Genomic DNA, 24,190 nt, shown 5'->3' on the forward strand with positions numbered 1-24,190 from the left:
ATTATTAGCCCTGAACGTTTTTTGTGTTTTTACATACAGCCGGAAATAACTTTTGGATACCAGCATTATGACTAGGAATACCACTTTCCCGAAATGGATCCTTTGTTCGTACCCCCTAGGGCAATTGAACATATCCCAGAGGCTGCTCCAAGATGCCGCCGGCAGAGAAGAGGTATTCTGAGTGGACTTCTAGTCCGACTCAGAAGACATGCACACCATCCACCGCTTCTGAGTATATTACTCGCTAATGTTCTGTCTCTGGACAATAAAGTAGACGAGCTCAGGGTGACATCAGGGACTGTAACATACTCTGTTTCACGGAATCATGGCTTTCTCCGGATATACTGTCCCTGTCCATACAGCCAGCTGGGTTCTGTCACGAGAATTTCTATCTCAATGTTTCAAACTGAACTCTTATATTGTTCAATCTGTTTCCCAGAGGTTGTAAATCTCTAATAAACAGACAGAGTCTCCCAGCTTACAATTATCTGATCTTTATTCAGAGAGCGCTCTGCCCCAAAATGGGCGCACAGTCTTTTTATACTCACACATCAGACGAAAAATCCCACCCCGCTCTAGGCGGGCTGTATTTTTCCACTGTACACATATCAGTCTTTATCATATTCTTCTTGCAAGCTCACACAACAGCCTTTTGTTTCCTCTTGTAGCTGTTTCACACCTGGGTTTAGCTCATGTGGTTATCTTCTGTTTTCTTGATTATCAGGTCACACATACACAGACTTCCTTTACTGGTTTCACAAGACACAAATACTCTGTTGCTGGGCAAATATGCATCTTATATAAGCACATATGATTAACTCTCTAAGCTCTAGTCTTCTAATTAGTCATACCTTATTAGTTTAACTGAGGGTGTGACATTTTAGTCATATCTTACTCACACATTTCTTTATCAGGTTCTCAGTACATTGCGCAGACAGGAATAAAGAACTCTCTGGGAAGAAGAAAGGCGGTGGTGTATGTTTCATAATTAACTACTCAATTAACTACTCATGGTGTGATTGTGATAACGTACAGGAACTGAGGCTGCATTTATTGTAGCTGGGAATTTTAACAAAGCAAATTTGAGGAACATGCAAACCGAAGTTCTATCAACACATTGACTGTAGTTCTCGCGCTGCTAAAACACTCGATCATGGCTACTCCCCCTTCCGGAATGCCTACAAGCCCTTCCCCCGCCCTCCCTTCGGGCAAATCAGATCACGACTCCATTTTTCTCCTCCCTTCCTATAGGCAGAAACTCAAACAGGAAGTACCCGTGCTGAGGTCTATTAAACACTGGTCTGACTAATCGGCCTCATGCTTCAAGATTGTTTTGATCACGCGGACTGGGATATGTTCCGGGTAGCCTCTGAGAATAACATAGACATATACACGGACACGGTGATTGAGTTCATCAGGAAGTGTATAGGGGATGTTGTGCCCACGGTGACTATTAAAACCTACCCAAACCAGAAACCGTGGATAGCATTCGCCACAAAACTGAAAGTGCGAACCACTGCATTTAACCATGGCAAGGTGACTGGGAATATGGTCGAATACAAACCGTTTTAGTTATTCTCTCCGTAAGGCAATCAAACAGGCAAAATGTCAGTACAGAGACAAAGTGGAGTCGCAATTCAACGGCTCAGACACGAGACGTATGTGGCAGGGTCTACAGACAATCATGGATTACAAAGGGAAAACCAGCCACGTTGCGGGCACCGACGTCTTGCTTTCGGACAAGCTAAACACCTTCTTCGCCCGCTTTGAGGATAACACAGTGCCACCAACGCGGTCCACTCCCAAGGACTGTGGACTCTCGTTCTCCGTGGCCGATGTGAGTAATACATTTAAGCGTGTTAACCCTCGCAAGGCTGCCAGCCCAGACGGCATCCCTAGCCGCATCCTCAGAGCATGCGCAGACCAGCTGGCTGGAGTGTTTACGGACATATTCAATCTCTCCCTATCCCAGTCTGCTGTCCCCACTTGCTTCAAGATGTCCACCATTGTTCCTGTACCCAAGAAAGCAAAGGTAACTGAACTCAATGACTATCACCCCGTAACACTCACTTCTGTCATCATAAAGTGCTTTGAGAGGCTAGTTAAGGATCATATCACCTCTACCTTTCCTGACACCCTAGACCCACTTCAATACCGCCCCAATAGATCCACAGACGATGAAATCGCCATCGCACTGCACACTGCCCTATATCCATCTAGACAAGAGGAATACCTATGTAAGAATGCTGTTCATTGACTATAGCTCAGCCTTCAACACCATAGTACCCTCCAAGCTCATCATTAAGCTTGGGGCCCTGGGTCTGAACCCCGCCCTGTGCAACTGGATCCTGGACTTCCTGGACGGGCCTCCCCAGGTGGTGAAGGTAGGAAACAACACCTCCACTTTGCTGATCTAACACTGGGGCCCCACGAGGGTGCGTGCTCAGCCCTCTCCTGTAGTCCCTGCTCACCCATGACTGTGTGGCCAAGCACGCCTCCAACTCAATCATCAAGTTTGCAGACGACACAACAGTAGTAGGCTTGAGTACCAACAACGACAAGACAGCCTACAGGGAGGTGAGGACCCTGGCGGAGTGGTGCCAGGAAAATAACCTCTCCCTCAACATCAACAAAACAAAGGAGCTTGTCGTGGACTTCAGGAGACAGCAGAGAGAGCACGCCCCTATACACGTCGACGGGAGCACAGTGGAGAAGGTGAAAAGATTCAAGTTCCTCGGCGTACACATCACTGACGATCTAAAATGGTCCACCCCACACAGACAGTGTGGTGACGAATGCGCACCGGCCCCTCTTCAACCTCAGGAGGCTGAAGAAATTTGGCTTGGCCCCTAAGACCCTCACAAACTTTTACAGATGCACAATTGAGAGCATCCTGTCGGGCTGTATCACCGCCTGGTACGGCAACTGCACCACCCGCAACTGCAGGGCTCTCCAGAGGGTGGTGCGGTCTGCCCAGCGCATCACTGGGGGCACACTGCCTGCCCTCCAGGACACCTACAGCACCCAATGTCACAGGAAGGCCAAAAAGATAATCAAGGACATCAACCACCAGAGCCACGGCCTGTTCACCCCGCTATCATCCAGAAGGCGAAGTCAGTACAAGTGCATCAAAGCTGGGAGACAGAAGCTGTTTTTCAATCTCAAGGCCATCAGACTGTTAAATAGCCATCACTAGCCGGCTACCACCCAGTTACTCAACCCTGCACCTTAGAGGCTGCTGCCCTATATACATAGTCATGGGATCACTGGCCACTTTAATAATGTATGTCACAGCGCCATCTGCTGACTGGGTTGGGTCATCAGTTTTGGAAAAGAATAATTACATTGTTTATTCTTGCTAATAACTTCATGAAAAGTCATTTTAAAATAACCAGATATCTTAATTCTTACTGCCCCACAGGAGGCATTTTGCCTCTTGCCAGGCCGTCATTGTAAATAAGTATTTGTTCCGAGGTTGCACTCCATGCTGGGAATGTTGATTGTTTTCTTAGTTTACCATACTTAATTGCCAATGTCATTTTTATAGTAGCTTTTGATCACATACTCAGAAGGAAATACCACACCTTTAAATTCCATGTCATTTATTTCATTACTTTCACAGGAAATGATGCTGCACTGCCTACAGGAAGTTATGCTACACTGCCTACAGGAAGTCATGTTACACTGCCTACAGGAAGTTATGCTACACACTGCCTACAGGAAGTTATGCTACACTGCCTACAGGAAGTTATGCTACACACTGCCTACAGGAAGTTATGCTACACTGCCTACAGGAAGTTATGCTGCACTGCCTACAGGAAGTTATGCTACACTGTCTACAGGAAGTTATGCTACACTGCCTATAGGAAGTTATGCTACACTGTCTACAGGAAGTTATGCTACACTGCCTACAGGAAGTTATGCTGCACTGCCTACAGGAAGTTATGCTACACTGCCTACAGGAAGTTATGCTGCACTGCCTACAGGAAGTTATGCTACACTGCCTACAGGAAGTTATGTTGGTTTTTATTTGGCTGGGGATTGGAGAGTGCAGATCTTGGCCAGAGGAGGGTGGGCTCTCACAGCCATTCAGCATTGATGTATGTAGACCAGAATATCAGGAACAGGCTGGCAGTGGTGTCAAAAGTGCTGTGGTTTGGAGACAGGCAGAAATAATATTCAGTTTTAGTCAGGGTTGGGGTCAATTCCATTAAAAATGAAAAAATATCTTCATTCCCACAGCCTTCATCACCGTCCCTGGAGTCTCTTCACTGTCTGATCTTCATTCCCACAGCCTTCATCACCGTCCCTGGAGTCTCTTCACTGTCTGATCTTCATTCCCACAGCCTTCATCACCGTCCCTGGAGTCTCTTCACTGTCTGATCTTCATTCCCACAGCCATACGCATATTTCAGATGTTCAGGTGTACTGAAACAGTGCAGGAATATCTAACAATACAAAACAATACACGCAAATCCCCACAATTTATTTTAAGGATGAAGAAATATAGAAATAGTAGAATGAGCAATGTCAGAGTCTGGTATATAAATATATACAGTTTGTTTACAATGTATATGATGGTGTGCATAGACATTATGGACCGTATATGAATAGAAAAAGGTGTGTACAGCAGTTTTTATATAGGATGAGCCTTGACTAGAATACAGGGTTGAGTACTGGGTGGTAGACAGCTAGTAACAGTGACTAAAGTTCAGGGCAGAGGACGGCTAGTGGTGACTATTCAACAGTCTGATGACCTGAGATAGACCACACATTAACCACACAATAAGTATTGTGGTGGAAGCATCATGTTATGGGTATGCTTGTCACCGGCAGAAGAAAACCCACCTCAGTCTTCTGAAAACCCCTGGGATAGGGTTTTATTTTTCTGCAATTACACAAATGTTTATGCAAAAGACACACCAGAATGGCTTTCAAAGACTTGTTGAGTGTTCCTAAGTGGTCTGTTCTCAGTCCTGACTTAAATCTGCTGAAAAGATCAGAGAAACTCAGGTTTAAATATCGCTGTCCAGCAATTTTGACATCAACTGGAAGTATTTTGCGCAAAGTTGGTAGAATCTTAATGAAAATTATTCACAACTGTAATGGCTTCCACCTAGTATTAACTTGGGTGGGGGACGGACTTATCCAATTATAATTGTTCTATAAAATCTAATTTAATCCCTTTTAGATTGAATTGTAAGGCAGCGAAATGTGGAAAAAAAAGTTCAAGGGGGTGTAGACTTTCTATAGGGACAGCCTTAACTATAGAGTGTGACCCCATGAAATGGGATATCAACCAACTCAGTGACAACCACAGATGTATAGTTTACACAAATATTAGTCTTAGCTCTCATTGCAGGAATTTGACTGTGGGAAATCACCTCCACAGTCAACCTATTGTGTGTATTGAACATTCATATTGGCCTGGACAGCCTTACTGGACAGCTAGCTAACTGGCTACAGATCAACCTATTGTGTGTATTGAACATTCATATTGGACTGGACAGCCTTACCTATAGAGTAGCACCACCACCCATCAGCCAGTTCTCTTCTTGACGTCAAAGCCTTACTGTATTGTTGCTATAGGAGTTTTTGATTAATAATCCTATTTATTTCAAGCCACACTAAGATGTCACCATACTATTCCTTTAAAGCCCCACTCTGTAAGATATAAATCATCAGAGCGGCCCACCAACTTAAATGTAAACAATGGAGCAAATGCATCACATGTAAATATCACTTGATTATCAGAGGGGTGTACTACGGAGCCAGATAGAACTACTGAGACATTCCAAATCAGGCTTCATCCATATCATGAAGGTGGATGTTGATCCAACCATTTCAAAAGTAATGACGGGGCTGATGGAAACAGGATATGCGGGTACAATTGTATAAATGCCAACAGACAATTTGTTCGTTCGTTTTACATGGTGGGATCTTTATGTGTCTGTAAAAATGTATAAGCGAGAAATGGCGGTGGAAACTCCTTTATTCGCAAATATTGATATAATAACCATCAAATCGAAGTTAACTTGGAGTCACGCGATGATATGTTGTGTGGTCCTTATTGGACTTATTTAACCCATTTAACTTGTATTTTTCATTCGGTACATGACAATTTAACAGCAAAAGTAATTTTTTTGTGCACTACGTCACGCAAAGCCTTTTATCCGCAATAAGTCTGTTTGATGGAAATATTTCTGTTGGGAAAATGTGTTTGTTGTTTTATGCAGATTTTAGAATATTCACATGAAAATCTGTGGTAAATTGCGTGGATATTGATCCAACACCTGCCGCTTATTCAAACCAGCCCACTGGGCACAGACGTCAGTTCAACATCTAGTTTCTATTTACATTTAATTGAGTCAACTAAAGTGAATTCAACATGAAATCAACACAAAATGTCAACTGTCATTGGATTTAGGTCAGTGAAAAATAAATAAAAATACCTTATGTTGATGGCTTTTTACAAATCCAATCCATTTTCCACATTGATCTAACATCATCACATGGATTTGTTTTGTTGAAATGACATGGAAACAATATTTATTCAACCAGTGGCAAAGTCCAACGAGGAACTCTTCATTGAGACAATTATGAAACAGCAATCCGTTGATGAGCTGTGGTGGATATGATAAAATAAGGATCTGCTGGAGTCTAAGTCAAACCAAGATTCTTTATTTCTGAGCTCAGAGAGAATAACAGAGTTACACAGTGCAGTGTAGACAGTATGAATTCCAAAGCATTGGGTGATGAGCACATTTCTTTAAAGTTTCCTGTTCCTGGGCCGGACTTTATTTATACAAGGACTTGGGGGCATGCTTGTTTGCAACACAGGATGATACTCCCAAGAACAGGAGATTATAATAGGACAGTTTCACAAGGTTAGTCAAAAAAAAATATTTCACCTTTATTTAACCAGGTAAGCCAGTTGAGAACATTTACAACTGCGACCTGGCCAAGATAAAGCAAAGCAGTGCGATAAAAATAACAACACAGAGTTACATATGGGGTAAAACAAAACATAAAGTCAAAAATACAACAAAATATATATACAGTGTGTGCAAATGTAGCAAGACATACTCCATATGTAACTCAGATATGTGGACACATACAATGAAAATGTTCCATTACAGAGTCAGGGAACATTTATTTCATTAAATCATCAGTGAGCCAACAATGCCATGGAGCAAATGCATCACATCCAAATATCACTTGATTATCTGTAATGCTGGAGGAATGACACACCCAGATAAACACACACAGTCAGAGTTTAAAAAAGGACAATTTAAACACATGGAATCTGATCTACTCTATATTCAAACTGACACTCCATACTCAATTCATGTTTTCTAATAAAATCATACAAATATATTTTTAAGTATACTTAGTATAATTAAATGTCATATGGAATAAACAAGTAAATACATTCTCATGTCAACAATATAAGACAATGGGAGCACTGTGTATGTTCTCACACTAGAAGTAATTATTCTCTCCTATGTGGATTCTCGCATTACTTTTAAGTGACTGTGATGAGTAATATGTCTTCCCTCAGACTGAGAGTTTGTAAGGCTTCTCCCCTGTGTGCAGTCTCATGTGTTGTTTCAGCTTTCTTAACTGGCTAAAATGCTTTCCACACTGGGAGCAGTGGTAAGGCTTCTCCCCCGTGTGGATTCGCACATGAGCTGTCAGGTTTCCTAAATGGCTAAAACTCTTTCCACACTGGGAGCAGTGGTAAGGCTTCTCCCCTGTGTGGATTCTCTCATGACTTTTCAGGGTGTCTAACCGTTTAAAATTCTTTCCACAGTGGGAGCAATGGAAAGGCTTCTCCCCTGTGTGTATTCGCTCATGAGCTTTCATGTTTCCTAAGTGGTTAAAACGCTTTCCACACTGGGCGCAATGGTGTGGCTTCGCTCCTCGCTCCTGTGTGTGCCTTCTCATGTCTTTTCAGGGTGTCTAACCTGTTAAGACGCTTTCCACAATGGGAGCAGTGGTAAGGCTTCTCCCCTGTGTGTATTTGCTGATGAGATTTCAGGGCTCCTAACTTGGCAAACCTAGTTCCACACAATGAGCAGTGGTAAGGCTTCTCCCCTGTGTGTACTCGCACATGAGATTTCATGTTTCCTAACCGGTTAAAACTCTTTCCACACTGGGAGCAATGGTATGGCTTCTCTCCTCTATGTATTTGCTCATGAGCGTTCAGCTTTCCTAATGCTTTAAAACTCTTTCCACACTGGGCACAATGGTGTGGCTTCTCTCCTGTGTGTCCCCTCTCATGTCTTTTCAGTCTTCCTAACTTGGTAAAACTCTTTCCAATCTGGGAGCAGAGGTGTCGTCTTGCTGGTTTGGACGTCTCTGGTTCCTCCGACTTTGGTTTTTCTCCTGCCAAAGAAAGTGTTGATTCAAAGAGAGACCTGAATGAAACCTCCACTTGATAAAACCGCCTTGCTATGAAATTTTATCAGATCCCTCAATGACCTGAGGACAGTTTTCAAACATTTCATTCTGTTTTATAAGCCTCAATGACCTGAGGACAGTTTTAAAACATTCTGTTTTATAAGTCAGAACACAAAAAACTAGACAGTTCTAGGACACTCAAGACACAGACATCTCTGGATTCCTATCGTGCAGGTGGTTGTAAATGTATAACCTTAATAGCTGTATGATACAGAATGAGCCCTACACATTTCCTTCAACCTAAAATAAGTAAAGAAGTAATTTTGTGTGGAAGTCCCAAACTTTTTTCTTTACATTGGAGACAGACACAAAGTACATCAGTAACATCTCACCGTTGCCAAAAGGGTCCAACACTGCTGATTAAATGGCAATTTTTCTGATTTAGACATTCACACATTTTTAACATTTTGACTATCACTAATGTCATGATATTTTTGGGTAAAGTAAAAAAGAATGTGAAATATTTTTTTCCTAAAAATATAAAAAAACGCAACATGGAAGTCTCAAGGTTTGAGGGAGCGTGCAATTGGTATGCTGACTGCAGGAATATCCACTGGAGCCGTTACCAGATAATTTAATGTTAACTTCTCTACCATAAGCCGCCTCCAACATCATTTTAGAAAATTTGGCAGTACATCCAACCGGTCTCACAACCGCAGACCACGTATAACAACACCAGCCCAGGATCTCCACATCGTCTGAGACCAGCCATCCGGACTGCTGATGAAACTGAGGAGTATTTCTCTCTGTAATAAAGCCCTGTTGTGGGGAAAAACTAATTCTGATTGGATGGGCTTTCCAGTGGATGGGCCTGGCTCCCAAGTGGGTGGGTTTATGCCCTCCCAGGCCCACCAATGGCTGTGCCCCTGCACAGTCATGTTAACAGACCCACGAATAGGCTACTACTAGCAGTGGGCACATACCTCCCACCTCAGGACCGGACTTGAGGGCCGGGCGCCAGACGCACTGTCTTGGTCGCGTCGGGACAGCACGTCCGCATTCCCGTTCCTCGATCCGGCCCTGTGGATGACACGGAAAGAGAATGGTGGTAATGCAAGAAACCATCTGGCTATTCTGTTGGTATTGTTTGTCTTACTGGCCATCCAAGTGAAGGGAGCGTGGTAACGAGGGCCAACCTACGCCCGAGTAGGTAGTACCGGAGATAATCGAGGGCCCACTTAATGGCTAGGGCCTCTTTCTCTACGGTAGTATATCTCTGATCCCGGTCACTGAGCTTCCTGCTTCCTACTGAGCTTCCTACAGAGAGGCCTATTCCTACTGAAGAGAATAGGCCTCTCTGCTTCGCCTTCACCCTGAGCCAGGACGGCCCTGAGCCCCGTATCCGAGGCGTCTACCTGTACAATGAACTCTTGAGAGAAGATGGGAGCCTGCAGGACGGGATCAGAGCACAGGCTCTCTGCAGGACGGGATCAGAGCACAGGCTATCTTTTAGCAACTGGAAGGCGTTTTCCGTCTCCTCCTTCCACGCTACACGGTTTGGCAGGTTTTTCTTGATGAGATTTGTGAGGGGGTTGGCAATGGTGGCATATCTAGGGATGAAACTACGATAATATCCCGTTATTCCCAAGAAGGTGCGGACATCCCTCTTCGTCTGGAACCACCGGCACTTGCCATCTCAGCATCTCACTTACCTCGTTCTTAGCGATGGCTCGGCGGACCTCGGGTATCCGGTATGGCCGGATATGCACCTTTTTGCCTGGCTCAGTGTGGATATGCTGAAACAGGACCTCTATTTGTCCAGGGGAGGAGGAGAATACCCTGCCGACTTGCATAATCAGCTTGTCTAGCTGTCTCGACTGCTCCGGCAGGAGCTTTCGGCCACGGCGTACCTGTACAGGGGCCTCCTTTTTTCCTCTCGTCCTCCACTGCCATCAAAGCCACACTCTCTCATGGTACTTCTTCAGCAGGTTGACATGATAGAGTTGGTCCTTCTTCCTCCTGTCGGGTTGCTTGATGCGGTAATTGACCGGTGAGACCCTCTCCGTTCCCTCGTAGGGCCTCCTCCACTGCGCCAGCAAGCGGTGTTCGGCTGTGGGCACGAGTACCATCCCTTTCTCTCCGATGGCGAACTCCCTGGGTGTCATCGTACACTCGGACTTGAGTCTGTTGCGTCTTCTCCATATGCTCCTTTACTATGGGCCAGATTGCCGACAGTCGGTCCCGCATCAGGGTAACATGTTCTGTCGTCGACCGGAACGGGAAGTATTGCGCCTCCCAGGTCTCCTTGGCTAAGTCGAGGATACCTCCAAATGCTATTATGGTCGATCAGTATCGTCTTCGGAAGGCCCACCCGGGAAAACAGCATGAACAATTCCTTGGCGATTCCCTTTGACGACACGTTGCGAAGGGGTACGGCCTCCAGGAACTTGGTAGCGTAATCTACGACAACCAGGATGTACTCGTGTCCTCTAACAGCAAGGGTCTGACAGAGGCCAAGCTTCCTGCCATCCAGGACTTCTATACCAGGAGGTGTCAGAGGAAGACCCAAAACATTGCCAGGGACTCCAGCAACCCTAGTCAGACTGTTCTCTCTGCTACCGCACGGCAAGCGGTACCGGAGCGCCAAGTCTAGGTCAAAAAGGCTTCTTAACAGCTTCTACCCCCAAGCCATAAGACTCTTGAACAGTTAATCAAATGGCTCCCCCATTTTTACGCTGCTGCTACTCTGTTTATTATCCATGCATAGTCACTTTACCTCTACCTACATGTACATATTACCTCAATTACCTCGACTAACCGGTGCCCCCGCACATTGACTCTGTACAGGAACCCCCTGTATATTGCCTCGCTACTGTTATTTTATTGTTGCTCCTTAATTATTTGCTATATTTCTTTTTTCTTTCTTAACACTGAATTGTTGGTTAAGGGCTTGTAAGTAAGCATTTCACTGTAAGGTCTACAGCTGTTGTATTCGGTGCACGTGACAAATACATTTTGATTTGTTCTAGAGTATTGTAAAGATAGGGGGTTGACTGGGACAGGCAATGTAACATCCATAATGTTTTTAGGAAAAGTTTTTGTAAAACATGCACCATACATCAGATCATACTAAATCTAACTTTCATCAAGGTTTTATATAGTCTATTGGTTTCTCTCTTTTCATTGGCAGAATCCTTTTTCAGTGTTATGATATTCATAACATCCATATCCACCAGTCTATCTTCATGTCAACTAACAGAACTCTGCTGGTTGTCCTGGTAACAGATACCAGTGTATCTTCATGTCAACTAACAGAACTCTGCTGCTTGTCCTGGTAACAGATACCAGTGGGCAGATCTATTTTATTTGTTAAAACTAAACTACAGCGCTTACTTTGATGAGTCAAATCTGCTCCTTTCTTCTCTTCTTCTCCTCTCACAGTTCCACTCAGCCCCGTTGTTTTCCTGCAGTCCACCAGCCGCACAGACAACCTCTTCAGACCCAGCAGTAAGGTGCTACTGGGAGAGGTACGACACAGGGACTCTGGGAGGGCGGAAGGGCTAGTGTTGTCCTGGTAACCATATAAAGGGGACACAGACACATATCATTATGGATGCTGATGTCACTGTTGTCATAAAGTGCTTTACAGAAACCCAGCCCAGACCCCGATAGAGCAAGCTGTATGCTAGACCAGACCAAGCTGTACCATCTGGTGTTCTGATCTCGAGAGACTCTTCTCTGCCTCATCAGCATCAGGATGTTGTTGAGGCTCTCCAGAGGATCCATGATAGTCATGTCTCTCTCCTGTGTGAAAGAGAACATCAAACAGATGGTAAACTTATGACCGTCTATTACAATCATAGGGTCTTGCAAGAGGCATTAATATATCTAAGCAGGGCCTAAAATGGCCACGTTCATCATGATTTTATAAAATATTGTTTGTGAAGCAAATGTGAATTGGGTGCCTTTTGCGTCCCTTTGATATTTTAAGCAGAAATTAAGCACCGATATTGAATTTCAAAAGCCTGTTATATTAGATGAAGTGCACTTTAATGTAGAACACATGGAGAATTCAAAAAATCTAATTTAAAAGTCCAAAAAGGATCTGTACCAATGGCAGACAATTCCTACAGTACTGAACAACATATTCAAGTATATAACTTCAGCAGAATGCCCCTTTAAAACCACACATTAGAAAAACAACTGCATAGCTTGTGCCCCTGTTTTTAAGACAATACTCACTGGTGTTAATCTGATATTCTGTATCCTCTTCTTTCACCCCTAAAACGTCTTCCTCCTTCACCTTCATTGAGATAGCATCCTCTTCTTCTTTCAATGTGATATCCTCTTCCTCCTTTTTTATTCTGAAAGCTTCTACCTCCTCCTCTTCCACTGTGACAGCCTCTATCCCCTCTTCCTCTTTCACTCCAAACGGATCTTTCTCTTCTTTCACTGTAACATCCTCCTTCTCTTCTTTCAATGTAATATATTCCTCTTCCTCCTTTATCGTTTTGAAAGCTTCTTCCTCTCCTTTAACTGTAATATTCTCATCTTCTTCTTTCACGACAATGTTCAGCCCCGGAGCTTCTTTCTCCATACAGCAGACCTCCTCTTCTTTAGCAGGGGAGGAGTAGTTTAGTGAGCTCATGGTCAGGGATGTTAGCTAGTTAGTTAGCATTAGCGACTAGCCTAGTGCTAGGCTCAGTATCAACTTTAACAAGTTTGCAAATTAGGTTAAAGTTACCCAGTAGATAATGTTACGTCAACAGAAATGTGTTTAAAACACTGAGATTAGCTAATGTACATAAACATGGTCTAAAGCCTCACTCTTTCGGTTTTATGTTGGCTAGCATGCTACCGAGGTGGTTGAAAGAGTAGCCGTGTGGTTGTTGCTGAAGAAGAGTCCCGTCCAGTCCATTATACGTCACGCAATAATCATCACCTGAAAGACGCACATCGCCATCTGCTGACTGGAGTGGGTAACGCAGTTTGGAAACAATATTTACTACATTCTTGGTATTGGCAAATAATGTCGAGGTGGATGGCCTTACAACGATTGTTCAGACAGCTTGGTGTATCTCTGGTTTGGTAGCTAGCCAGTTTGAGTTGGGGAGCATGGCGTCTTAAGCGAAAAGACGAGCAATTGGAAAGGGAGTAAGTTGTCAGAGCACCTGTAAGCATCAGTTGTCAGAGCACCTTACCGATCACAGCTCATCTGAAATTAGCCCATCCAACTACCTCATCCCTATATTGTTATTTATTTTGCTCTTTTGCACCCCAGTATCTCTATTTGCACATAATCTCTTGCACATCTAGCATTACAGTGTAAATACTAATTGTAATTATTTTGCACTATAGCCTATTTATTGCCTTACCTCCATAACTTGCTACATTTGCACACACTGTATATATATTTTCTGTTGTATTTTTTTACTTTATGTTTTTTTTACCCCATATGTAACTCTGTGTTGTTGTTTTTATCGCACTGCTTTGCTTTATCTTGGCCAGGTCGCAGTTGTAAATGAGAACTTGTTCTCAACTGGCTTACCTGGTTAAATAAAGGTGAAATAAAAATTTTGTTCAAAAAAAGTCCTGATGGTAGTGAGGATAACAGCTCCGATGAGGGATCGGAAGACGATGGTAATTCAGGAGAGGAGGACAGCGGATCAGAAGAGGAGAGCAATGAAGAGGTCAAGGCCGAGGATAGAATAGAATAGACGCCGGAAGGGAGAGGAGGGGGAAAATGGAGTCCTTAGAGAAGGCAAGAAACAGATATAGGTTTGGAGAAATGCATTATTATCATAAGGAGACGTATACTTGAATGAATGAGGAGGAATGGAGGGAAAAAGAGAGGCAGAGGAGGTCTAAGAGAGAGATGGAGGAAGACTGAGTTTGAGTCAGTTGAAAATGGCGGGAAAAAGGGAGAAGGTTTGTTAAAGAAGAGTGGTAGGAAATGTAAGCAAAGTGAGCTGAAGACAGGAGGAGAAATGGAAGAGAATGAGGGTGATGTATCGGAGGTGGAAGGTATGATGAAGTACTCGGAGCCCGAGGATTACACAGCGGGTCAGAATAAAGATGTGTCTGTGACAGTAGGAGTGAAGTTTGTGGGAAAAATGGATCCTTGCCTTTTGGCTGATCCAATTGTGGTTTCAAGATGGGTGAAAAGAGCGTTGGGTATAGTAGAATCGATGAGGGTAACCAGAAGTGGTCTAGTGATAATTGTTTGAGTTTCTGTTGGGCAGAGGGAGAAGGCGCTCAGAGTTAAACAAATGGGGGAAAGAATTGTGAATTGTTTCGCTCTTAAGAAAAGTGCGCCATTGAGAGGAGTGATTACTGGAGTAGCAGTGAATGTAAAAGTTGACCAATTGAAGGAGATGATTCCCGGTGTGTGTGATGCTCGTCGTTTGGTGCAACGTAAACAGGGTGGCGAGAGTGGGGAAACAGAAAAGTCATTGTCTGTTCTTTTGAGTTTTGAAGTTGAGTCTTTGCCTGAGAAAGTGAGGTTAGGATATATAAGTTATCCAGTGAGAGCATATGTGCCGAATACCTTAAGATGTTACAGGTGTCAAACTTATGGGCATGTGGCAGCAGTGTGTGTAGGAGGGAGATTCCAAGGTGTGGTACAGTGGTCTAAGGCACTGCATCGCAGTGCTAGCTGTGCCACTAGTGATCCTGGTTCGAATCCAGGCTCTGTCGTAGCCGGCCGCGACTGGGAGATCCATGGGGCGGTGCACAATTGGCCCAGCGTCGTCCGGGGTAGGGGAGGGAATGGCCGGCAGGGATGTAGCTCAGTTGGTAGAGCATGGCGTTTGCAACGCCAGGGTAGTGGGTTCGATTCCCACGGGGGGTATGAAAAAATAAATAATAATATATGCACTAACTGTAAGTCGCTCTGGATAAGAGCGTCTGCTAAATGACTAAAATGTAAGTGTTCAGAAGGACATGAGACAAAGGAGTGTGAAGCAGTGGGGGAAGTGGTGGTGTGTGCTAAAATTGACCATACTATTCCCTTAAAGCCACACTCTATAAGATACAAATCATCCTGTAAACAATAGAGCAAATGCATCACATGCAAATAGCACTTGATTATCTGTAGTGATATACACTAAGTATACAAAACATTAAGAATACCTTCTCCTTCCATGACATAGACTGACTAGGTGAATCCAGTTGAAAGCTATGATCCCTTATTGATGTCACTGTTAAATCCACTTCAATCAGTGTAGATGAAGGGGAGGAGACCGGTTCAAAAAGGATGTTTAAGCCTTGAGACAAATGAGACGTGGATTGTGTATGTGGGTAATTCTTCAACTATGGTACTCTTTGAGCTAGACAGTTTCAGAAAATAAAAACATTTCTACAAACAATTTTTTAGTATCAGTTGGTTTCTCAATCTGTCTGGAAACCTTCCCTGAAGTTGGCTGTGATGATTTGTATTTACTAATATATATTTTGCCATTTTTATCTGACAGTCCAAGAAAACGGTCATTTCCATCACATAACAAAACATGTATTTTTAAGAGAAAATAATGAAATATCTTCTGTTATAAATATATTTGATTAAATAGCACACACATATCTGTTCAAATTTGTAATTTATTATTTTTTTCAGAAATGTAACTGTAAAGATTTTACAATGTTTACACTAAAAAACACCTAAAACTAGGTCAATGGAACATTTCATTTTCTTATCATAGCTCAAAATCATATATTTCTCAAAGTGTATACACAAATCTTAGCCCTAACTGCACAATTATCAACACCACTGAATATAGTTGGTTTGATTGTATGTTTTTTATATGTTTTACTTTAAAATATGTGTTGTGGTGGAAATGACATGGCGTGGCGGAAGAGACAGTGTGTGGCGGAAATGACAGATAGGCAACTTCCAATTAAAAACAATTTTTCTACTGCTCTATGTGGTGAACCAGAGCAAATCAATAAGCAACAGCATTTGTGAACAAAAACATATCACCAATATTTTTAATTAAAAACAATCCAAAAAATGAAAAAACATGAATTTGTGTTAAAAATCAGCAAATCATTTCTTCACTGTTTCCTACATGCTGAACTAGAGCAAACTAGTACAAACTAGAGCAAACCCTTTATGTCATCATTACCTTAACATAACCTTAATATAACCAGTTGAATAACAGATAAAATAGGCAATATATTTTGAAATTGAAAACTTATATGCCTATGCTGAACCAGAGCAAACACTCTGTACTTAAACATTACTGTCATGTGTGTTATATCGTAAATCCATGTACTGTCAAACGTAATCATGTGGAATAACAAGTTGAATCTGACTAAATAGACATTGTATTTGCTAAATACTGTATCTGTCAAACTTGCATATGGGCCAGAGGTTCAGTTATGTTTCATGGTCAAGAACAGAGCATATTTCTTTCCAAACTGTTGGCTCCACCATCACATGCCTCTTTGTTACTGGTTGAGGCTCTGGGACCAGCCTGATCACATCTTCTGGCCGGTACCAAATAACATCGTCTCTCATAGGCCAGAAGAACTTGTTTTTGCCAATATGACTCCACATCCTGTATAATGCCAGGGTAAGGATCCCCATCATACCGTACCACACACCAACTTCCAATCAGTCCCTCATGCAGGTCTATGATGGGTTGAGATGTGCTGTAAGTGTGCTTGAACTTGGTGATCCCAATGCAGTCTCCATGTTCTGTGCTCCCAGTATGTTGACTTTTTTGAGACCAAAACACTGGCAAGGATGGGGATCTGCACAAAAGCAGCTGAGAACTCGCCAAGAAATCTCCTCCGGTCTTGTAGAGACAATCTAAAAGAACAAAGTGCATTTGAATACTGTGGAGATATAAATTGAAAAATGTTAAAAGTGACATACCTGATGTATCTGCATGGTTCCTTTGATGGTCAGCAGGTCATCAGGAAGGAGACTATCCATCTCTTCAATTTCCCCCTCAGTGATGTACATTAACTTGACAGTTGATGGCTGGTTAAGCAGTTGTTCATACAATACTTTTCCAGTTGGAAGGTCAATACCCTTGGCCACAAGCGAGTCTGCTTGGCGCTTAACAGCCGCACCAATTCCATCAGCTGGGCCCTTCCCATGTCCGGCCTCCAGAAAATTCCAGGTCACCTTTTTGAATCCTAGCTCATATGGTACTTTGCTCAGGAAAAAAAAGTTCTTTTTGACCTATACTGAGTGGTTGGGCCATCACTTATGACATGCAGGGTGGTTGCAGCTGTGTTTTGTTGTTTGAGGTAGGGAAGCACTTTTTTGAGGTGAGCCCAGATTGCAGATGGGTCATGGCGCATTGAGGAACTAATGGTGCAAACAGACACAACACCATTCTTCGTGTGAGCCACACCAGTATGGAGGCTTACCTGCTGGTGGGAATCGCCAAAATGGACCGCTTGGATTTCATTGGAAAATTTGCACATGTAATTTTCTGCGAAGTCAATTTGTAGAACAATACTGTCTTCGTCAATCTTTTCTTTTAGTGCTCTCAAAGACAGATATTGGTGTTTTATGTTGTGAATGTGCTTTCCCATCTTTTTTTTCAGTTGGTCAGAAAAGTCATCCAAAAGTGTCTTCAAAGTCCCATATACTTTTTCCTTCGTTGTGTGGTGAACTTTAATCATTTCTTTGGAGCCGTCTTTTTCTTTTTTTCTCTGTCCTCCACAGAGCTTCTCCATTCAAACCACCAGGTTTGCTCCCCAGCATCGAAGGCAGAGGTTTGGAGTTCATGGTCTTTACAATCCAGACACTCCCTGTACATGCATTCTTTTGTCACATTTTTGCATGTAACTGAATACATGAGATCGGTGACTTTGGACGTTTTAATGACTTTGTGAAAGAACAGTTTGTTTGCCATGAACTGTATGTTTGAGTGTAGCTTACACAGACATGTGTCTCTGTCTTTGATCGTTGGTTTAACAATCCAAAAGGGTCGCTTTTTGCAAAACTCTGCATAGGAGAGTCTGACTTCGGGATTCTCGTGTCTAAACTTCAGGTGCAGTGTCTGCATAGAATCCACCAGGAAGCGCTTTTGCATTTTATTTTTCATCTTTGTAATTGTCTCTTTCTTTCCAGTAGTGGCCCTACTGTTATCGTCGCGTTCTAAAAACGTTGTTATCTTTTCCTTCACTTCTTGGCTGACTCTGTTTCGTTGTGTTTTGCGGGTGTATTTGAGTTTGTCGGCCCTTGTCATGTTTGTCCTGATTAGTTTTGTAGAGAATCCAAACTCCTTCTTGGCCATGGTGACCAGGCGGTATTTTTTTAAGATCTTGCCAGCCACAAGTTTGGAGATCAGTTGCCGAGCTTTACGATTGTCAACATTCTGATACTTTTTCTTATTTCTGACATAATGGTGTTATGGAATAGGAGTGTCTTCTTTAATTGCTTGCTTTCTTGCTGCATCTGTTGCTTTGTTTTCATTTTAGGTGACTCTAGGATCCCCAGGTTCTTCTTCAGTCGATTACTTCTTTTTTTGTATTTTTCAACTTTTCTGAGGGCATCCTCAAGCTTTTGTTTAATGTCATTAAGATCTCTGTACACCTTTTTTCTCCCTCTTTTCCTCTGTGGAGTTCTCTCTGGTGTAGGCTCACACAGCTGAGGTGTTTCAGGGATGTCTTCTGCATTAACACTCATGTTGTCTGGTGATGGTGGTGGTGTTGTATGTGCCATGAAACTATTCACTGCTGAGACCATTTTCCATTTCCTACGTCTGTTTCGTTGAGAAATTCGCCACTGTCTTCTCATTTTTCGTTGTTCTCTTTTCGGCATTTCTGTCACAGATTTAACAACACCTTGTTGCTTTTTCTTCAGGTATCTTTCTCTGTCCTTCTTGAGGGACTCTGCATATTTAAGTGGATCTGATTTTATTCTTTCTCTGTATGATCTTGACCTCTGTGCTGTGGTATTGCTTGCCATCTTAAAGAAAGAGCCAAGACATCATGTCAAACCTACTTATCTATTGTTCTCTTATTTACCAACAATATTGTAATATTGTTAAAACTGTTTTTGAATTTAGTATCAGTATTATAGCCCAAATAATTTGCTGTTTAGCACGAACAATGTCATTTCCACCACAACCTGTCTTTACCACCACAATGAACACCGTGGTGGAAATGACTGTGGTGGAAATGACATTTCCCCACTTTCCCTCTAAAATCTCATGCTATCTCTTCTCCTCCTCTCACAGTTCCACTCAGCCCTGTTGTTTTCCTGCAGTCCACCAGCCGCACAGACAACCTCTTCAGACCCAGCAGTAAGGTGCTACTGGGAGAGGTACGACACGGGGACTCTGGGAGGGCGGAAGGGCTAGCGTTGTCCTGGTAACCATATAGAGGGGACACAGACACATATCATTATGGATGCTGATGTCACTGTTGTCATAAAGTGCTTTACAGAAACCCAGCCCAGACCCCGACAGACCAAGCTGTATGCTAGACCAGACCAAGCTGTACCATCTGGTGTTCTGATCTGGAGAGACTCTTCTCTGCCTCGTCAGCATCAGGATGTTGTTGAGGCTCCCCAGAGGATCCATGATAGTCATGTCTCTCTCCTGTGTGAACGAGAACATCAAACAGATTGTAAACTTATGATCTTCTATTGCAATCATAGGGTCTTACAAGAGGCATTAATATATCTAAGCAGGGCCTAAAACGGCCACATTCAACATGATTTTATCAAATATTGTTTGTGATGCAAATGTAAAAGGGTCGTTCCACTAAATGGGTGCCTTTTGCGTCCCTTTGATATTTTAAGTAGAAATTATGCACCAATATTGAATTTTAAAAGCCTGTTATATTAGATGAGGTGCACTTTAATATAGACCACATGGAGAATTCATTAAATCCATACATTTAAAAGTCCCAAAAATGCATGAACCAATGGTGGATTGCCCCTTAAACAACTTATACAGTACTGAAGAACATATTAAAGTGTAGAACTAAAGTAGAATGCCCCTTTAAAACCACACATTAGCCTAGCTCAACAACTGCATAGTTTGTGCAAATGCTTTTAAGACAATAATCACTGGTGTTAACAGGACCTTCATTCTCCTCCTCCATTCCTTCCTCTTCCTCTTTCACTCCCAAAACGTCTTCCTCCTTCTCTTTTATTGTAATAGCCTCCTCTTCCTCTTTTACTCCAAAATATTCTTCCTCTCCTTTAAATGTAATATCCTCCTCTTCTTCTTCTTCTTTTACGATGATGTTCAGCCCCATAACTTCTTTCTCCGTATAGCTTAGTGAGCTCATGGTCGTGGATGTTAGCTAGCTAGTTAGTTAGCATTAGCAATTAGCCTAGTACAGTAACGTTATCAATTTAACAAATTAGCCAACTTCAATTGACAAGCAAATTAAGTTTTGTTAACTAGTAAATACGTAAACAGAATTATGTTTAAAATCACTGACATTAATATACACAAGATTGGTCTAAAGGTTTTATGTTCGCTAGCAAGCTACCGAGGTGGTTGAATCAGTAGTATTTTGTCGCTGTTGAAGAAGACTCCCGTCCACTAGATTATACGTCACGTAAGAAGCATCACCTGAAAGACTCACATCGCCATCTGCTGACTGGAGTAGGTAACACAGATTGGAAAAATCTCTATTACATCGTTTATTCTGGCAAACAATGTCATAAGAAGTCATTTAAAAACATTCAGATGCTATGCATAGGCTGAGAGACGAATAGGAGGAATATCCTCTGAAAGGTACACCCCTGTAGCTCAGTTGGTAGAGCATGGTGCTTGCAACGCTAGGGTTGTGGGTTCGTTTCCCACGGGGGGCCAGTATGAAAATGTATGCAATCACTAACTGTAAGTCGCTCTGGATAAGAACGTCTGCTAAATGACTAAAATGTAAAATGTATGTTCTCTCTTCTTACTGACAACACTTTCCTCCAGGGCTGACCTGCCCATTAGGCAGGATTAGGCGACAGATTGCAGATGGTTGCATATTCCGAGCTAAATCGACCAAGACGCATCGCAAAAAAATAAAAAATAACACCTCACATAATCCTGCCCAAAAACAATAAAACGTTTCTCACCCTTTTAACTGAGCAGCCACATGAAGCAGTGCCCCCGTTGCCAAAGGCAACGTGGACAGACAGGGCTCTACCTGTGTAGACCGCATGCCCCTTTGCCCTTCCAGTCTCTAAAGTGCCCTTTTGGGTGGTGTTACAATTTACATCATTTTTTGGTCGGATTTGTTCTTAACTCACTGCAAGTCGACGTTAAATCTGCCTAAGGGATTTGTATTTACCCCACTGTAAATAACGGAAAAGTGGTGCGTGCATATGTATTCACCCCCTTTGCTATGAAGCCCCTAAATAAGATCTGGTGCAACCAATTACCTTCAGAAGTCACATAATTAGATAAATAAAGTCCACCTGTGTGCAATCTAAGTGTCACATGATCTCAGTATATATACACCTTTTCTGAAAGGCCCCAGAGTCTGTAACACCAATAAGCAAGCGGCACCATGAAGACGAAGGAGCTCTCCAAACAGGTCAGGGACAAAGTTGTGGAGAAGTACAGATCAGGGTTGGGTTATAAAAAAATATCAAAAACTTTTAACATCCCACGGAGCACCATTAAATCCATTATTTAAAATTTTTAAAAATATGGCACCACAACAAACCTGACATGAGAGGGCCGCCCACCAAAACTCACGGACCAGGCAATGAGGGCATTAATCAGAAAGGCAACAAAGAGACCAAAGATAACCCTGAAGGAGCTGCAAAGCTCAACAGCGGAGATTGGAGTATCTGTCCATAGGACCACTTTAAGCCATACACTCCACAGAGCTGGGCTTTACGGAAGAGTGGCCAGCAAAAAGCCATTGCTTTAAAAAATAAATAAGCAAACACGTTTGGTGTTCGCCAAAAGGCATGTGGGAGACTCCCCAAACATATGGAAGAAGGTACTCTGGTCAGATGAGACTAAAATTGAGCTTTTGGGCCATCAAGGAAAACGCTACAGATAATCAAGTGCTATTTGCATGTGATGCATTTGCTCTATTGTTTACAGGATGATTTGTATTTTATAGAGCGTGGCTTTAAGGGAATAGTATGGTCACATCTAGATAAAAACGAATGTGAAAAATGAACAGAGAATGTGTATTAACACACTGCCTATTCATAGAAGCATGGACGGCGTGTTCAATAGGGCGATATGGGCGACGCACTGCCAAACGGGAAAAGGAAGGGATTTTTTTTCTAATCAATTATATCACGGCAACAGCAGTTATCAGTGTTCACGTCTGATCTGCCAGCCACTAAATGTCAAATCAGGCTAAAGTCGTGCTTCAAATGGCCCCGCCCGTTTTTTGGGCGATTTCAGTCAGGTTGAAAATCGCCCAGAAGTCTCTCATAGCCTGTCATGTAAAATCTATTTTTTTCACATTTCAAAGCTTTCAATACATTCTCTATGGGTGTCTGTGTGCATGCAATTACGCGCTTTCGTCATACGTGACGTAACGTTGAACGTAACTAAGACAATGGCGGCTACCAGCGTCTATGTTGCGACCTGCAGTGTGGCGTTATTTTATGTTTTTAATTTGTAGACTTAGTTTACAAACATTCTGCAAACATTCTGCTTTGGACTGATCTTCGGTTTTGGACTGATCTTGTTGATCGTGTACATACCCGCTACGAACGGACTAAATAATGAAAACGCTGCTGGCAGCGGAATCCCAATACAGCTGGGAGACTTGACTGGATGACAGAGTCCCGGACAGAGAGGTGGAGCCGGCCACCTTCACCCTGGTCAGAGCGGACCGCGATCCTGGTAAGAGAGCGACTCTGTACCCCGACATTGAACTGCTTTCTGTGTCATTGAACCTTACTATTGTTGATAAAACAAGTTTACTGGAGAACGGAGAAAAAGTAGAGACTTTTGGACAAGGTGGATAATTGTATAATATAAGGCAGTTTATTCAGAGGTAAAGATATCTGGAATCGCGTGCACGGACCCGTTCGTCAAACTCGTAGGGAGTTTATCAGAAGAGCCCCTAAACATTGTGTGCTGACATTTTATACAATAAAATGAAGTAGGTTGAATCTAGTAGTTCTGATCTTCTGATTGGTCCTGATGAGTTGGGCGATGTCACCTCCAGGCTAGTGTCACTGTTGCATTGGCTCTGAGTCGGGTTCTCTGTCTTCAGATGTTCAGCCTAAGAGAAGAGGATTTGTGTGTGTGTGTGTGTGTTTGTTATCAGTGTGTGTGTGTGTGTGTGTGTTTGTTATCAGTGATGATGTGTGTGTGTGTGTGTGTGTGTGTGTGTGTTTATCAGTGATGATGTGTGTGTGTGTGTGTGTGTGTGTGTGTGTGTGTGTGTGTGTGTGGGTGTGTGTGTGTGTGTCCTCAGGGCAAGAACTCGTGAGTTGGAAGAACTGAGAGACCTATGGCGTGGGTGTTATCCTTAGCCACCTGCTGACAAGGCTGACAAGATAGGACTCTTGTTCATTGTATTGAATACAAAGGCCCAACACAAAATGGGTCATGCACAAGATTTTAGTCAGACCAAGCTATAACATTATATATTTACTACGACAGTACATTCAACCAAAAGCTAATATAACAAAGGCATCAGAGATTATTTATAATCTGTCACAGAAACTGGAATCCATCTCCCCAGATCAGTCAATAAATGCTTCTGGTATTGACTTATATGCTGCCCTGTCTTCATGTTGTTGCTGGACATATCTTTTTTAAAATGTGTGTAGGTCACCTAAATCATCAGAAAAATTGCCCCTCCTGAGAATTTTTTCAGGAGCCGCCACTGC

General features: G+C 42.7%; 1 protein-coding gene and 2 long non-coding RNA genes across 6 annotated transcripts in view; all 3 read right to left on the bottom strand.

The window, feature by feature from the left end:
* LOC123485691 (zinc finger protein 260-like) overlaps nt 1-20,888 on the bottom strand; it is a 179,594-nt gene extending 158,706 nt beyond the window's left edge. For all 4 annotated transcript variants that reach the window (XM_045216791.1, XM_045216792.1, XM_045216794.1 and 1 more), the window contains exons 1-2: nt 20,454-20,888; nt 12,110-12,207 (exon numbers count right to left, since the gene is read on the bottom strand). In XM_045216791.1, the coding sequence (XP_045072726.1) occupies nt 12,110-12,207; nt 20,454-20,661 (306 nt within the window). In that variant the 5' untranslated portion in view covers nt 20,662-20,888. The remainder of the gene's footprint in view (nt 1-12,109; nt 12,208-20,453) is intronic.
* LOC123485696 lies at nt 15,982-17,581 on the bottom strand. The gene is made up of 2 exons (XR_006659115.1): nt 17,279-17,581; nt 15,982-17,212 (listed from the first exon to the last, which is right to left on the bottom strand). It is a non-coding gene; the product is annotated as an uncharacterized LOC123485696 (long non-coding RNA).
* LOC123485694 lies at nt 17,949-19,907 on the bottom strand. The gene is made up of 2 exons (XR_006659114.1): nt 19,867-19,907; nt 17,949-19,731 (listed from the first exon to the last, which is right to left on the bottom strand). It is a non-coding gene; the product is annotated as an uncharacterized LOC123485694 (long non-coding RNA).
* Nucleotides 20,889-24,190: the final 3,302 nt, after the last annotated feature.

This window comes from Coregonus clupeaformis, unplaced genomic scaffold (assembly GCF_020615455.1).
Source record: "Coregonus clupeaformis isolate EN_2021a unplaced genomic scaffold, ASM2061545v1 scaf0802, whole genome shotgun sequence".
In the NCBI taxonomy this organism is placed as follows: domain Eukaryota; kingdom Metazoa; phylum Chordata; class Actinopteri; order Salmoniformes; family Salmonidae; genus Coregonus; species Coregonus clupeaformis.